Source organism: Hemiscyllium ocellatum, chromosome 4 (genome assembly GCF_020745735.1).
Source record: "Hemiscyllium ocellatum isolate sHemOce1 chromosome 4, sHemOce1.pat.X.cur, whole genome shotgun sequence".
Lineage (NCBI taxonomy): Eukaryota > Metazoa > Chordata > Chondrichthyes > Orectolobiformes > Hemiscylliidae > Hemiscyllium > Hemiscyllium ocellatum.
In genome coordinates this window covers 135,339,111-135,353,046 of record NC_083404.1, presented here as the reverse complement: position 1 = coordinate 135,353,046, position 13,936 = coordinate 135,339,111, and the positions used below count along the sequence as shown (strand labels likewise).

Genomic DNA, 13,936 nt, shown 5'->3' with positions numbered 1-13,936 from the left:
AGCGGAGGTGTCTCACGAGGGACCGTTGGTGTGTGGGGTAGTGTTGCTGGGCGGCCTGTGGGCAACGACTGAGTTAACTCTGGACTTCGTTCTGAAGCCAGTCTAGATCTTCGGTATGTTATCGCTTGTAATTCGGAATGTATTCTTGTATAATAAGCTGATGTTAAGGGTATAGGGAAAGCCGTTTATAATACATCCTGCGTGTGCGGTGCGAGCCCAGCTGTCATGCGCACTCGGCTGCCCCTTAATCACGTGGTCACCTTAACCTGAACCTTGCAAGATATCCCAAACCTCAGCTGATGTCTGACTGTGGCTCTCATTTGGAGGTGAGGAAGGCAAATACAAGGGGCTAGATTGAGCTGTATAATTGGGACAGAAATATGAGAAACAATTCAGCTTCAAGGCGTTCTTAATAAAAATACAGAAAGTTGATTTTGGGATTGGCAGGCCTGCCCTAAAAGGTAAGAGTAAAAAGTGAGGTCTGCAGATGCTGGAGATCACAGTTGAAAATGTGTTGCTGGTTAAAGCACAGCAGGTCAGGCAGCATCCAAGGAATAGGAAATTCGACGTTTCGGGCACAAGCCCTTCATCAGGAATGAGGAGAGGGTGCCCGGTAGGCTAAGATAAAAGGTAGGGAGGAGGGACTTGGGGGAGGGGCGATGGAGATGTGATAGGTGGAAGGAGGTCAAGGTGAGGGTGATAGGCCAGAATAGGCCCCACTCCGGCCTATCACCCTCACCTTGACCTCCTTCCACCTATCACATCTCCATCGCCCCTCCCCCAAGTCCCTCCTCCCTACCTTTTATCTTAGCCTACCGGGCACCCTCTCCTCATTCCTGATGAAGGGCTTGTGCCCGAAACGTCGAATTTCCTATTCCTTGGATGCTGCCTGACCTGCTGTGCTTTAACCAGCAACACATTTTCAACTAAAAGGTAAGAACAATGACTGCAGATGCTGGAAACCAGCAGATTCTGGAGTAGTTCTTCAAGGCAGGCATCCCTGATGAAGGGCTTTTGCCCGAAATGTTGGATTTTCCTGCTCCTCGGATGCTGCCTGAACTTCAGGCCTGTCCTAAGAGGGGAGATTGATTTGACTGGGCCTAGAGTGAGAAAGGATCTGATTGAAATGTACAAAAATCCAAAAGGACTGGTCCATCTTGATGCAGGAATGGTGTCTTCCCCTGCTTTGGCATATAGAACCAGGACACTTGGTCTCTGGATGCAGAATTGGCTCTTTAGGACTGAAATAAAGATACATCTCTTCATTTGAAAGGTGTTGAACTTGTGGAATTTACTACTTTAGAAGGCTGTGGAAGCTAAGATGTTGAATATATTCAGCAAAAGTTATCCTCTTTAGATTTCAAAGGCATCAAAGAGTGTGGGGAAAAAGTGGGGATATCTTTTTTGAGTATAGGATCAGCTGCATATTCAATGGCAGAGTAGACTAGAGGGGCCAAATTGCCTGCACCTGCTCCTGGTTTCTGTATCTAAAAGTGGTTAGCAAATTTTCTGTTATCCAGTTAATTGTCCAGAAGTAACATTGGTTCTGTCACCACTGGGAATGAGCCTTGATGAACATGTAAATTCTCTTTGCTGTGCTGCCAAATGTTCATCCCTTCACAAACATCTCAAGAACAGATGATCCGTTCATCGTTTGGGAAGTTTGCTTTATGTGTGCAAATTAGCTATTGAGTTTTCCACATTTAAAAAATGAATAAATGAATATACTTAAAAATATTTTTACTATTCTAAACACTTTGGGACATTGTCACAAAAGGTGGTACAAGTGTTTAAATGCCTGCAATTTTGCAGGTTGTGCTATCTTACGTTTTCTAATTGTCAGGGGATAAAATAGTGGATTTTGATAAAATAATAAAAACAGATCTGAAATCTGATTTCTTACAATATCTACGTGTATATATTGGAGGGTTTTTTTTCAAATCCACCCATATTTGCTACAATAATTCAAACTCTAGTTCATATTTTTGTCCAGCAACATTGTTTTGACTTAACAGATCCAAGGTTAAATCGCAGCCTTGCACAAAAAAAGTGGTGTGAGACTGCTGAAGTGATTCATTGCAGTAAAAGAGATCCATGGGTTGGGTTGCAGATGAAAGGAGAAGGATTTATCAAACTCATTTTAATTGGGTCAAAATATTTATTTATACTTAATAATTGGAATTGAGCCAAACAAATTTCACTCCCTCATTTTGATTCCGTATATTGCATTGTATTGACAACTGTCAACTCTTCCAATTTTCTTGCAAGACATTTAGCAGCATCTGGGGCAGAAAGAGTGCCCAAAATATAGGCATTGTTGTGCTGTTGAACTTCAATGATTCCATTCCCTTACATTGCAGGGCATGAAGTGGCTTTGTTTTTCTTAGGATGTAGGAGTAGGCCATACACACTGATAATCTCAATAATTGAACTTCATGGCTGCTTGGATTTGTTAAATTCTGAAGATTTACAATCTCAAGTGAAAACATTTCTCCAGCTCAGTTTTTAAATGGCTGACCCCACTATCTTAAGATAATGAACTTTAAATCTGGATTTTCCAGAAACAGGAGAGAATGGTTTTTCAGTATTTATGCTGCTGTGCCTGCTAAGAATTCTATAATTTGATGGCATCGCCCTTGTACACCCAAGTAGGTTCGTTCAACTTGACTTTTGCTCGTAGGATAATTCTCTCATTTGTTGGAGAGTCCAATAGGTGTTTGTTGCACCCCCTCATAGACAAGTATATCTTTCCTTTTCTAAAGTGACCAGAACTGTGCACAGTACTGCAGATATGGTCTCACTGAAGTCTGTATAATTGAAAATGAGAAGTGGCCCTTGATCTGGCTCTACCATTCAATATTATCGCTGATCTGATTGTTACCTACCTACCTGCTTTGCCCCCATAACAATTCACTTTGTTGTAAGTCAAAATTTGTCTTACTCGAACTTAAATATATTCAATGACCCAGCGTCCGTTGCTCTGAGGCAGGGAATTCCAAGAATTAACAGCCCTCTGAGAGATGAAATTGCTCCTCATTTCTATTTTAATTGGGGAAACCATTTATTTTGAAAATGGTCTACCTAGCTGTAGATTCCCAGTGAGACAAAGTTTCCTGACATCTAACCTGTCAATACTCAGTCTTATATGTTTCAATAAGAGTACCTGTCATTCTTTTAAATAACAATGAATATCGGCCCAATGTGCTCAACCTTTCTTCGAAGAAAATCCCCCATTTCAGAAATCAGCCTAGTGAACCTTCTCACTCTTAGGGAGAGAAAATGAGAACTGCAGACGCTGGAGATCAGAGTCGAAGGTGTGGTGCTAGAAAAGCACAGCAGGTCAGGCAGCATCCGAGGAGCGGGACAATTGACATTCCTGATGAGGGCTTTATGCCCGAAACGTCAATTCTCAAGCTCTTGGGTTGGTGTGTGATCTGTGCTTTTCCAGCACCACACTTTCGACTTCACACTCTTATGTGCCAAACTACTTGCAGTAAAGGTTCACATACTATTTAACTTCCTAATTGCAGGCAGTACCTGCATGTTGAGACCACAACTATTTGTCATTTGTTATCGATACAGATGAAGGAACTGGGGGCATTGCTTCTAAATTCATAGATGACAAAAATAGGTGCAGGGACAAGTAGTGTTGAGAAAGTGGGGAGGACTTGGACCGGCTAAGAGAGTGGACAAAGAAGTTGCAGATAGAATGCAACATGGGAAAGTGAGGAACAATGGACTTTGGTAGGAAGAATAAAGGCATGGGCTATTTTTTAAAATGGGTAATTACTTTGGAAATCTGAAGTACAAAGGGACTTGGGAATCGTAGTTCAGGATTTTCTTAAGGTTAACATTCAGGCTCAGTTGGCAGTTAGGCAAATACAATATTCACATTGATTTTAGAAGGGTTTAAATACAAGATCAGAGATGTACTGCTGAGGCTGTATCATGGATTTTTGAAGAGGTAAAGGGATTAAGGATCACGGGGCAGTGCGGGTAAACAGGATTGGGGGTGAGATGGATTGGGGGTGGGATTGGGCAGGGGTGGGGTTGGGGGGGTTGGATGGGGGGGGCGGGGTGGATGGGGGATGGGGGGTCTGATGGGGTTGGGGGGGGTGAACGAAGGGGCAGGGGTCTCATGCACGGTGTGCTGCTGCCTAGTCTCCTGAACAGGGAGTGGACTTAGCAAGTGCTCAATGTGCCAATTCCATTGGACTGATGGGGTTTGGGGGGGGGGGGGGCTTCAGCAATGCTGCAGGTCCCTTACGCATGTGTGTGTTTGCTCAGAAATAAACCCTGAGACAAAGAGAGGGAGCAAGGCAGGCACAGCGAGGAAAAAGGACACATCTGAAAACTCTGAGCCCTAGAGGAGAAGCATTGAATCAATTAACCGAATAATCAATTATCCGAACGAAATAGTGCCCCCCCCCCATCTCATTCGGAAAATCGAGGTTCCTCTGTATAGTCAAGGCTGAGATGATTAATCAGTAAGCAAATCAACGATCATATGGAAAAAGTAGGAAAGTGGAGTTGAGGATTATCAGATCAGCCATGAGCTCATTGAATGGGGGAAACTGGCTGAATGGTTTACTTCCACACCTCATGATCTCTGGGTCATTCCAGAATCTAATGAAATTTGGAAGGTCATAATCAATATAGCAAATCCTACTCTCCAGAAGAAAGTATTGGCATTTCTTTAACATATGTAGGGAATTTATGGGGTAGTGATCATACTCCAGGTCTCACCAAGGCCCTGTATTATGTGCAATTTTGGTCTCCTTAGAAGGAAGAATTTTCTGACTATGGAAGGAGTGCAGAAAAAGTTTGCCAAGTTGATTCTTGAGATGGCTGGACTGACAGTGAAGAGAGACTAGACTAGTTAGGACTCTATTCACTTAACTCTTGCTCAGCCCGCTCCCTGTTCAGGAGACTAGGCAGTAGCACACAGTGTATGACCCCCCGCCCCTGTCCGAACCCACCCCCCCACCCCCCAGGAAGGATCAAGGATTATCACATAAAAACCAAAAAAAGTCTAATATGTCTAAACAGTGCAAATGCTGGAAGGGTGTTCTTTATGACCAGGGAGTCCACAGTTAAGGATATAGGGTAGGCCATTTAGGATTGAGATAAGAAATTTCTTCACTCAGAGTGGTGGACCTCTGGAATTTTCTGCTGCAGAAAGCAGTTAAAGCCAAAAAATTGAATGTTTTCACGAAGCACTTAAATATAGTTCTTACGGCTAAAGAGATCAAAGAAAGCAGGGACAGAGTACTGAGTTGGATAATTAGCAATGATCATACTCAATGGCAAAGTAAGCTTGAAGGGCTAAATGACTTATTACTCCTATTTTCTATGTTTCTCTATGGTGTCCCTACCTCTGGACCAGGAGGGCTAAGTTCAAGTCCAAAGGCATGTAATGACACCTCTGAGCATGTTGACTGGAAAATTTTTCCAACCCATTTCAAAGAAACAGCAACATCATAGGATGATTCGCAAATGAGGCTGTTTGTCCTGTATTCTCTGTGCTGACTTGCTGAAAGAGTAGTGGGTCAGGCAGCATCCAAGGAGCAGTAGATTCGACGATTCGGGCATGAGCCCTGAAGAAGGGCTCATGCCTGAAACACCGATTCTCCTGCTCCTTGGATGCTGCCTGACCTGTTGCACTTTTCCAGCAACACATTTTCAGCTCTGATCTCCAGCATCTGCAGTCCTCACTTTCTCTCTGAAAGAGTAATCTGCTTAGTCCCATTCTTCTAACATTTCCCCATGGATCTGCAACTGTTTTATTTATAGATAATTATCTAATTTTCTATTGAAAATAAAAACTGAATCTTTCTCCAACTTGCTTTCAGACGGTGCATTCCAGATTGTAACCACTTTGCTGCCTAATGGTTTTCCTTGTATTGTTAATGTGCCTTTTATCAATTAACTTTAATCAGTGCCTTCTAGTTCTAGATCCTCCACATGTGGTGTGGCTTTTCCCTATTTACTGTACACAGTCCAAATCCATGATTTTAAACACATTTATTAAATCTCCTCAATGTCCTGTCTTTAAGAAGAACAATCTCAGCATCTCTAAGCTTTCTGCAGAATTGATGTTCAGGTTGTAACTTTGCTCACTGAGCTGGAAGGTTTTTCAGATGTTTCATTACCATGCTAGGTAACATCATCAGTTTTATCTGCACATCCACTAATATCATTTATTGTATCTGTTTCTCCCGATGGGGTCCCCTCTATGTTGGGGAGACTGGATGCCTCCTAGCAGAGCGTTTTAGGGAACATCTCCAGGACACCCGCACCAATCAACCACACCGCCCTGTGGCCCAACTCCCCCTCCCACTTTGTCAAGGACATGGAAGTCCTGGGCCTCCTTCACCGCCGCTCCCTCACCACCAGACATCTGGAGGAAGAACGCCTCATCTTCCGCCTCGGAACACTTTAACCCCAGGACATCAATGTGGACTTCAACAGTTTCCTCATTTCCCCTTTCCTCACCTCGCCCTAGTTCCAAGCTTCCAGCTCAGCACTGTCCCCATGACTTGTCCTACATGCCTATCATCTTTTCCACCTATCCACTCCACCCTCCCCCTGCCCCCGACCAATCACCTTCATCCCTTCCCCCACTCACCTATTGTAATCTATGCTACTTTCTCCCCACCCCCACCCTCCTCTAGCTTATCTCTCCACCCTTCAGGCTCTATGCCTGTATTCCTGATGAAGAGCTTTTGCCGGAAATGTCGATTTTACTGCTCCTCGGATGCTGCCTGAATTGCTATGCTCTTCCAGCACCACTAATCCAGAATCTGGTTTCCAACATCTGCAGTCATTGTTTTTACCCACATCATCAGTGAGTGGCCAGTCAAGATCTGGTATACCTCAGCCCTGGAATTGCTTTCATGAATATTTTCTGCACCCTATCTAATGGCTTCACGTTCTTCCCAAAGCATGGTGTCTGGAGCTGAATTTGTACTCCAGTTGAGCAAACGTATACACTGGTGTCTTTTATGAACATTGCTAACGAAACTAAAATAAAACAAAGAACTGTAAATGCTGGAAATTTGAAACAAAAACACAAATTACTGGAGAATGAATTCAGGCCACTGGATTCAAGGTTTAACTCTGCTTCCTCTCCACAGATTCTGCAGATCTGAGTTTCTCCAATTTCTGTTCTTGTTAAGGAAACTTTTTTTAAAAATACAAATAAAATAGAATCTGCTGGAAACTTTTCAGCAGATCTGGCACCATCTTAGAGACAAAGCAGAGTTAATGTTTTGGATCCAGTGACCCTCCTTCAGCCTATTGCAAGAACGAACGTTTGAGGTCCTATTATTTAACATGCTGTTTTACAAAATAAAGTCCATTAATCCACAAAATCTGGTCCCAGTCCAAACCTGGTCCTCTTGGTTCAGAAGTGAGGACACTACAGAAAAAAAACTTGTAAGAAAATGTTTATTTTGTTAACTTTGACTCGGGAACCTTTGTAAAAGAGTAATAATAAAATTATTTTGTGCTTAGAGATGAGTGTATGCTTGATAAGCCTGATGTTTACCATTGATTAATTTTCAAATCAATATTACATTTTGACAGTTACGACTGTGAGCTTGTTAGCTTTACAACTCCCTCACGACAGCTTCCATCCTACCAAGGGGTTTTTAAATAATGTTACAGTCACTAGTGAAATCTGCAGATAACTAATTAATAAGAGTTCATCCCATTTACCTTGCCTTCCAAGTCTTTCTAACTGCTAAGTGTTTACCGATTATTATTTGAGGTGACATTTTTAATTATCACAGTAAAGGAAAAGGTTCTGCATCATCTAAAATGACAGATAATCATGGAGTTTTTTTGTATATGATTGTGATATAAACTAAAGAGTTTGCATGTGTAATGTTTAAATGTTATTTAGAGAGAGTGTTTGGGTTCTTGTTTTTGAGTTAGTAACCAGTGGGTGTTTGAGTGCCTGAAGTTAATTTTTAACTTGTAAGTATTTATATAATGGTGATTTAATTTAAAGAACAGTTGTTGAGTGAATGGATTTTGTGCACTAATGGATAAACTTATTCCCAAAACATGATTCTCCTTTTCAGATGCTGCCTGACCTGCTGTGCTGTTTGCTCTGATCTCCAGCATCTGCAGTCCTCACTTTCTCCTAGACCTTTCAGTTTATTTTAGATGTTTTGCAGTGCAGCATGTTAAACAATGGGGCCTCAAATGTTTGATAGTTTGTACTGGAATGTGCTTTTTCTTAGCTTGAGAGAAGCACACATTATGAGAGACAAAGTTTTAGCTTTACTTTTGACTTTGGGTAACATTAGTCCTGTGAAGTGTTTGGAGTAGGATGGCTGCATAGAGCAATGCTCCAAAGAAGGGAATGGTAGATATAATGATTAAAAATTACCTTCAGTTCGAGAATTGCTGTTAGTCCCAGGACAGAAATGATCTAAGGCATTAAAACTAAGTACCATGAAACACTGAGAGCTCCATGAAGAAGCTATCTCAGTTCTAGTTTAAAAGTTGAATTTGAAAGTGACTTAAAGTTACCAAAGTATAGGTCCAGGGACTCTGGTATGAGTTTTATACGAGTGATATTTTGGAAACTGTACTGGGGTTTTGGGTACTACATAAATGCTATTTGGATTCTTTTCAATTTATAAAGGAGTGGTTTGGGTTTAATAGGATTACATTATTATTGTGTATTTAAAATCTTTAAGTTTGATAGGTTGATAGTTTGGATTATTCAATTTTATCCTTCTTCCTGTTATAGCTTCCATTTTGTTGAAGCAAAATCTACTGTTTTGTGCTTATGTTTCATCAGGATGCTGCTTTGCTAAAGTCAAAACAAATCTATCAAGCTAGACTCCTGTCTGGGATCTGACCTGTTCAGTAATGAAATCAGCTGGAAGCACGACACCCCATAACATTAAAAACTGTTAATGTGGTGGCCTGTGTAGAAATTGATCAGTGATGGTCTCATTGTATTGAAGTACAGGCTTTGAGCAACTAAGTGGCCTCGTCGTTATGAATAAAGCAAGATCAGAGAGCCAATTTTTGGTCATATGGTTTCAACTTACTGCATTATTTCAGTAAAAATTCATAAAATGTGTTTAACTTCAGTGTGATGTGGAATAGTTTCTTAAGGATGTCAAACTCTTTTTGAGTTGCAATCATTGTGTGGTAAAGAACAGAGCAATTCCAAAGATATATAAATACTTCAATGCTGGATATTTTAAAGTATTTTTGGTTGCATGGTGAATTATAATACAATGGCCAATCTCTTACCTGTCATGTGACTATATTTCATTTTGGTACACCAAACAGTAAGTTTCAGTATGTTTAGATTTTTTTTATGGTTCTTGACTACAGGCATTGCTTACAATTCTAGCCTTTATTGTCTGTCTGCGTTGACCACCCTTCCCTAACGTTTTGAGAAAGGACAGTAGATTTTCTTCCCCAATGACTATTTGTCCACAAGTAAAGCGATCTTTTAGAAATGTATCTTTGAGCGACGTACTCATAAACAAATACATTCACTAATAACTGAATCCTTGATTTCATATTGGTTTAGAGCTTTTGAAAACTTATTGTTTCTGTTTGTATAAATTCTGTTATGCTAGTATGTTAATTGCATTCTCTTTGCAAAGCTATGTCTGGAGTCAGTCGGAAGGAAAAGAAATATGCCAAGTTGATGAGAAACCAGCCTAGCAATATCACCTTTTCCTCAACCGACCAAACGGCTGGCAGATCTGGAATGGGACCGTCTGAATCACAGACCACTAACCCACGCTGTGGCAGCTTTACAAGTCTTCAAGGTACAAGATGTCTGATTTTTAATGTATTTACTTGCTCTATGGTGAAAAATAAAAAGACCAAACAATTCATGTTGTAAAAGTATGTGGCATCCGTAGATCTTAATGACTTTGCTTCATCATCTGTTGTATTCTCATCCAGCCACATGTCCGGATTTGATCTGATACTTTTGAGTCTGCAGTATTCTGTCTATCCCTTTCTCCTAGGTTCAGCAATACTGATAGAGCCTTTTGCATTCTCACCCCGAACTTCTGAATAGAAACATGGGGGTAGGCCATTCCGCCCGTCAAACCCGCTCTGCCATTCAATTAGATCATTGTGATTATCTACAGAGTGCAGAAGAGGTTTATGATCTTTTCCAGTGATGAGACCATTTGAGGAAATGTTAGCAGAAGTTGGGACTGTTTTCTTTGGAAAGGAGTAGGCTAATGGGAGATCTGGTAGGCATTTTCAAAATCATGAGGAACCTGGGTGGTTGCAAAGGGAGAAATTACATGTAAAAGAAGCAAGGGTCAGAAAAAAAAGATTTAAAATGTTTGAATCTTTTGCAAAATACAAGGTGAGGCAAACCTTTTCACAGTGACTGGTTAGTATACACAATGCGTTCCCTGGAAGTATGGAGGTAGATTCAGTTAAGGCATTCAAAAGGGCATTTGTTAATTGTTTCACTTTAACTAATATACAAGGTTGCAGGCAAAAGCAGGAACTTAGTCCGTTCCTCTGAGACAGCTGAGAGAGAAATATCTCATCTCTGTTTTAAAAGGAATTTTTAAACACCAGCCTCCCACTTCTGGTTTAATTCAAAAGAGGAAACACTGCTATGCTGTCATCTCTCCAGGCTAGAAGCTCTGGAATTCTCTCTCAAAACCTCCTGGGCTCTCTTCAAATGCTTCTTAAAAGGGTCTTGAGGAAGGAATACTCGGCTCAAAACATTGACTCTGATTTCTCTCCGCAGATGCTGCCAGATCTGCTGAGCACTTCCAGCAATTTCTGTTTTTGTTTCTGATTTACAGCATGCGCAATTTTTTTTGGCTTTTGCTCCTTAAAACTTACCTGTTTGATCAAGCTTTGAGTCTACTTACCCAACTCTTCATGTCTGCTCAATCATCAGCAAAGTGATGGAAGTGTCATTGACAGGGCTGACAAGATAATCAGCAAAAAACTTGCTCTTTGATATTCATTTTGGCTTCTGTCATGGCCACTGTGTTTTGTATCTCTTCACAGCCTTGGTTCAAGTCCAAGCTCAAAAATTCACAACTCCATGTATGGAAGCAGGGCATGTCTGCATACAGAAAGGCATTGACAATTTTTGGGATGAGTAGCTAATAACATTCACACCACACAAATGCTATGCAGTGACTATGTCCAACAGGTGAATTTAACTATCCCCTTGCTATTCAGTGGTATTATGACTGCTGAATGCCCCATTATCAACATCCTGAGTCAACTACTGACAGAAAATGAAATGGTATTATGACCCAGACCAAGCCACCTTCAAATATATCAAGAAGATAGTCCAGATCCTAACTTTTTAAAAGCAAATGTAAGGGCTTTGTTCCAAACGTAATTCAGTTGGTTACACTGCTCACCTTTAAGCAAAACACACTTTATTTTAACTGTAGAGTAAGAATACGAACAAAAGAAAGAAGAATTGGTCCAACATTAACTCTAGGAAAACTTACCAGAATAATAGATTATTTACTTATTAAACAGCAACAGTAAGTGAGTTGTTTTCCCTCAGGACTGTTGGCTCTTACCCTGATCTCATGCACACAGAATCAGTCTTTGAATGCTGAAAGTCCCCAAGAGTAGGAGAGCTGGTTTGTCTGCTCATTTATGCCACTTACACAGCTGTAGCTGCATCCCAGTAGAGAATAACTACCTCGAGCCATAGGTGAGAATTGGGTGGTAATGAGGAGCAGTACAGGATGAGTCACTCCAATGAGTGTGGTGAGCCACCTGTAAAAGTGTACTACTGCTCCATGCACCCCACCTCTAATATGGCAGAATCAATCGTTGGAAATTTTATTCTGTTTACGTGTGAACCTTCTCTGGCATTTGTTTTTAAAATTTGAAAATTCCCAATGAGCTTTATCTTCATTTGTTTCATTCTTCATGTGAACTGTGCCATTCTTTTATCTAAAAGTGCATTGAAACATAGGCCCTTCAAACTTGCTCCTTCATTCAGTATGATCATGGTTGATCATCCAACACAATACCCTTTTCCTGCTTTCTCCCTATACCCTTTGATCCCTTTAGAAGCAAGAACAATGTCTAATTTCTTCTTGAAAACCGCTGCTTTCTGTGGCAGCAAATTCCAAAGGCTTATCACTGTTTGCATGAAGAAATTTCTCCCCATCTGAGTTGTCAATAGCCTACCCTGTATCCTTAATCCGCAACCCATAGTTGTGGACTCCAAGGTTATCAGGAACATCCTTTCTGTCTTTACCCTATCTAAACCTATTAGAATTTTATAGATCTGAGATAAATCACCCCTGCCCTCCCACAAAAAGGTAATTCGATCTGATTGATAAGGTATCGACATGTTCGTCTTTTCTTTTCAGAATTCTTAGAACTTTATTTCATGTTTGGTCTTGTCATCTTCAGGCGTTGCTGGTGGTCATGTGCAACAGCAGCAGGTGGGGTCCAGTCAGCCATCTTATGGTGACCACCGGCGAAGTTCATACAGAGGAGGTTTCCGAGGGTACCGAGGAAACTCGAGAGGAAGCTGTCATGGCTATTCTCAAATTCCCAAAAGTATAACTGGTAAGTATATGATACTAGAAAGAAGCTTACTTTGTTGTTGAGGGAACAAAATAAGTTAGAACTAGGTCTGGTTCTAAAACAATCCAATTCCCTAGCTATTCTGTTTAATGATAGTCTTTAACCTGGGTCTTCTCTATTGGTTTTGCAGAGTGCATGGGACTATGACCTGTATTCTGTCAACTGCTTGATGTCAAATTGTAAAGGCCAGTGTTGCTAAGCAACTCTATTTAACTTCTCTATTTAAATAGATTCCTATTTGCATACCTTCAACACAAATCTTTTTCCTGTGTAATAGTTAAATCGCTGTATATTGCTCTCTTTCATGTTGCTATCTCTTAGTGCATTGGGAGTGTAAATCTTCTGATAGGCTGTTACTTGGTGTGCACTTGATGTGCTGTGTGCAGCGATTTGGAGTCTTGAGTTCAGCTAATTTAACCTTGTTTTACAAACAATGTTGGAGTCATTCTTGCAGAATTCGCCAAGTTGTCTGACACACAAATTAGCAGTTTATAGTCTTAATTCTCATATTTCATTACAATGTTTTTATTTTTCATCACTTGTCATTGATTATCCTTGTACTTAAGTCACATTCTTCTGAATAATCAAGGCAATACGTTGCTCTGTGGATGTTTCTTTCATCTTCTCATTATCCCTGTTATCAGTGAGTTTAGCACCCACTTCTTTTCTACTCCCTTAAAGGTGTTATGCAGCCTGGTGAAAGTCATTAAGTTTAAGTTCTTGACTCTGGGTGGTACCTCTTCGGAGGGTCGGTGTGGACTTGTTGGGCTGAAGGGCCTGTTTCCGTACTGTAAATAATCTAATCTAATCTAACTGGCTCAAAGGTAGTAGACAAGAGGAAGGTTGTTTTTCAGACTGGAGGCCTGTGACCAGTGGAGTGCCACAAGGATCGGTGCTGGATCCTCTACTTTTTGTCATTTACATAAATGATTTGGATGCAAGCATTAGAGGTATGGTTAGTAAATTTGCAGATGACACCAAAATCGGAGGTGTAGTGGACAGCAAAGAAGGTTACCTCAGATTACAACAGGATCTTGACTAGATGGGCCAATGAGCTGAGAAGCAGCAGGTGGAGTTGAATTTAGATAAATGTGAGGTGCTGCATTTTGGGAAAGCAAATCTTAGCAGGACTTACACAATTAATGATAAGGTCCTTGGGAGTGTGCTGAACAAGGAGACCTTGGAGTGCAGGTTCAAACACCTTGAAAGTGGAGTCGCAGGTAAATAGGATAGTAAAGAAGGTGTTTGGTATGCTTTCCTTTATTGGTCAGAGTATTGAGTACAGGAATTGGGAGGTCATGTTGCGGCTGTACAGGACGTTGGTTAGGCCACTGTTGGAATATTG

General features: G+C 40.9%; 1 protein-coding gene across 2 annotated transcripts in view; it reads left to right on the top strand.

Annotated features, from left to right (window-relative positions):
• Positions 1 to 6: 6 nt before the first annotated feature.
• The window catches only part of pop1 (POP1 homolog, ribonuclease P/MRP subunit), a 59,587-nt gene continuing 45,657 nt past the window's right edge, over positions 7 to 13,936 (top strand). The window contains exons 1-3 of one of the 2 annotated variants that reach the window (XM_060824523.1): positions 7 to 113; positions 9,642 to 9,809; positions 12,415 to 12,573. In XM_060824523.1, coding sequence (XP_060680506.1) covers positions 9,644 to 9,809; positions 12,415 to 12,573 — 325 coding nt within the window. In that variant the 5' untranslated portion in view covers positions 7 to 113; positions 9,642 to 9,643. Of the gene's footprint in view, positions 114 to 258; positions 327 to 9,641; positions 9,810 to 12,414; positions 12,574 to 13,936 lie in introns of those variants that run through there. The other variant, XM_060824524.1, reaches the window with a different exon arrangement.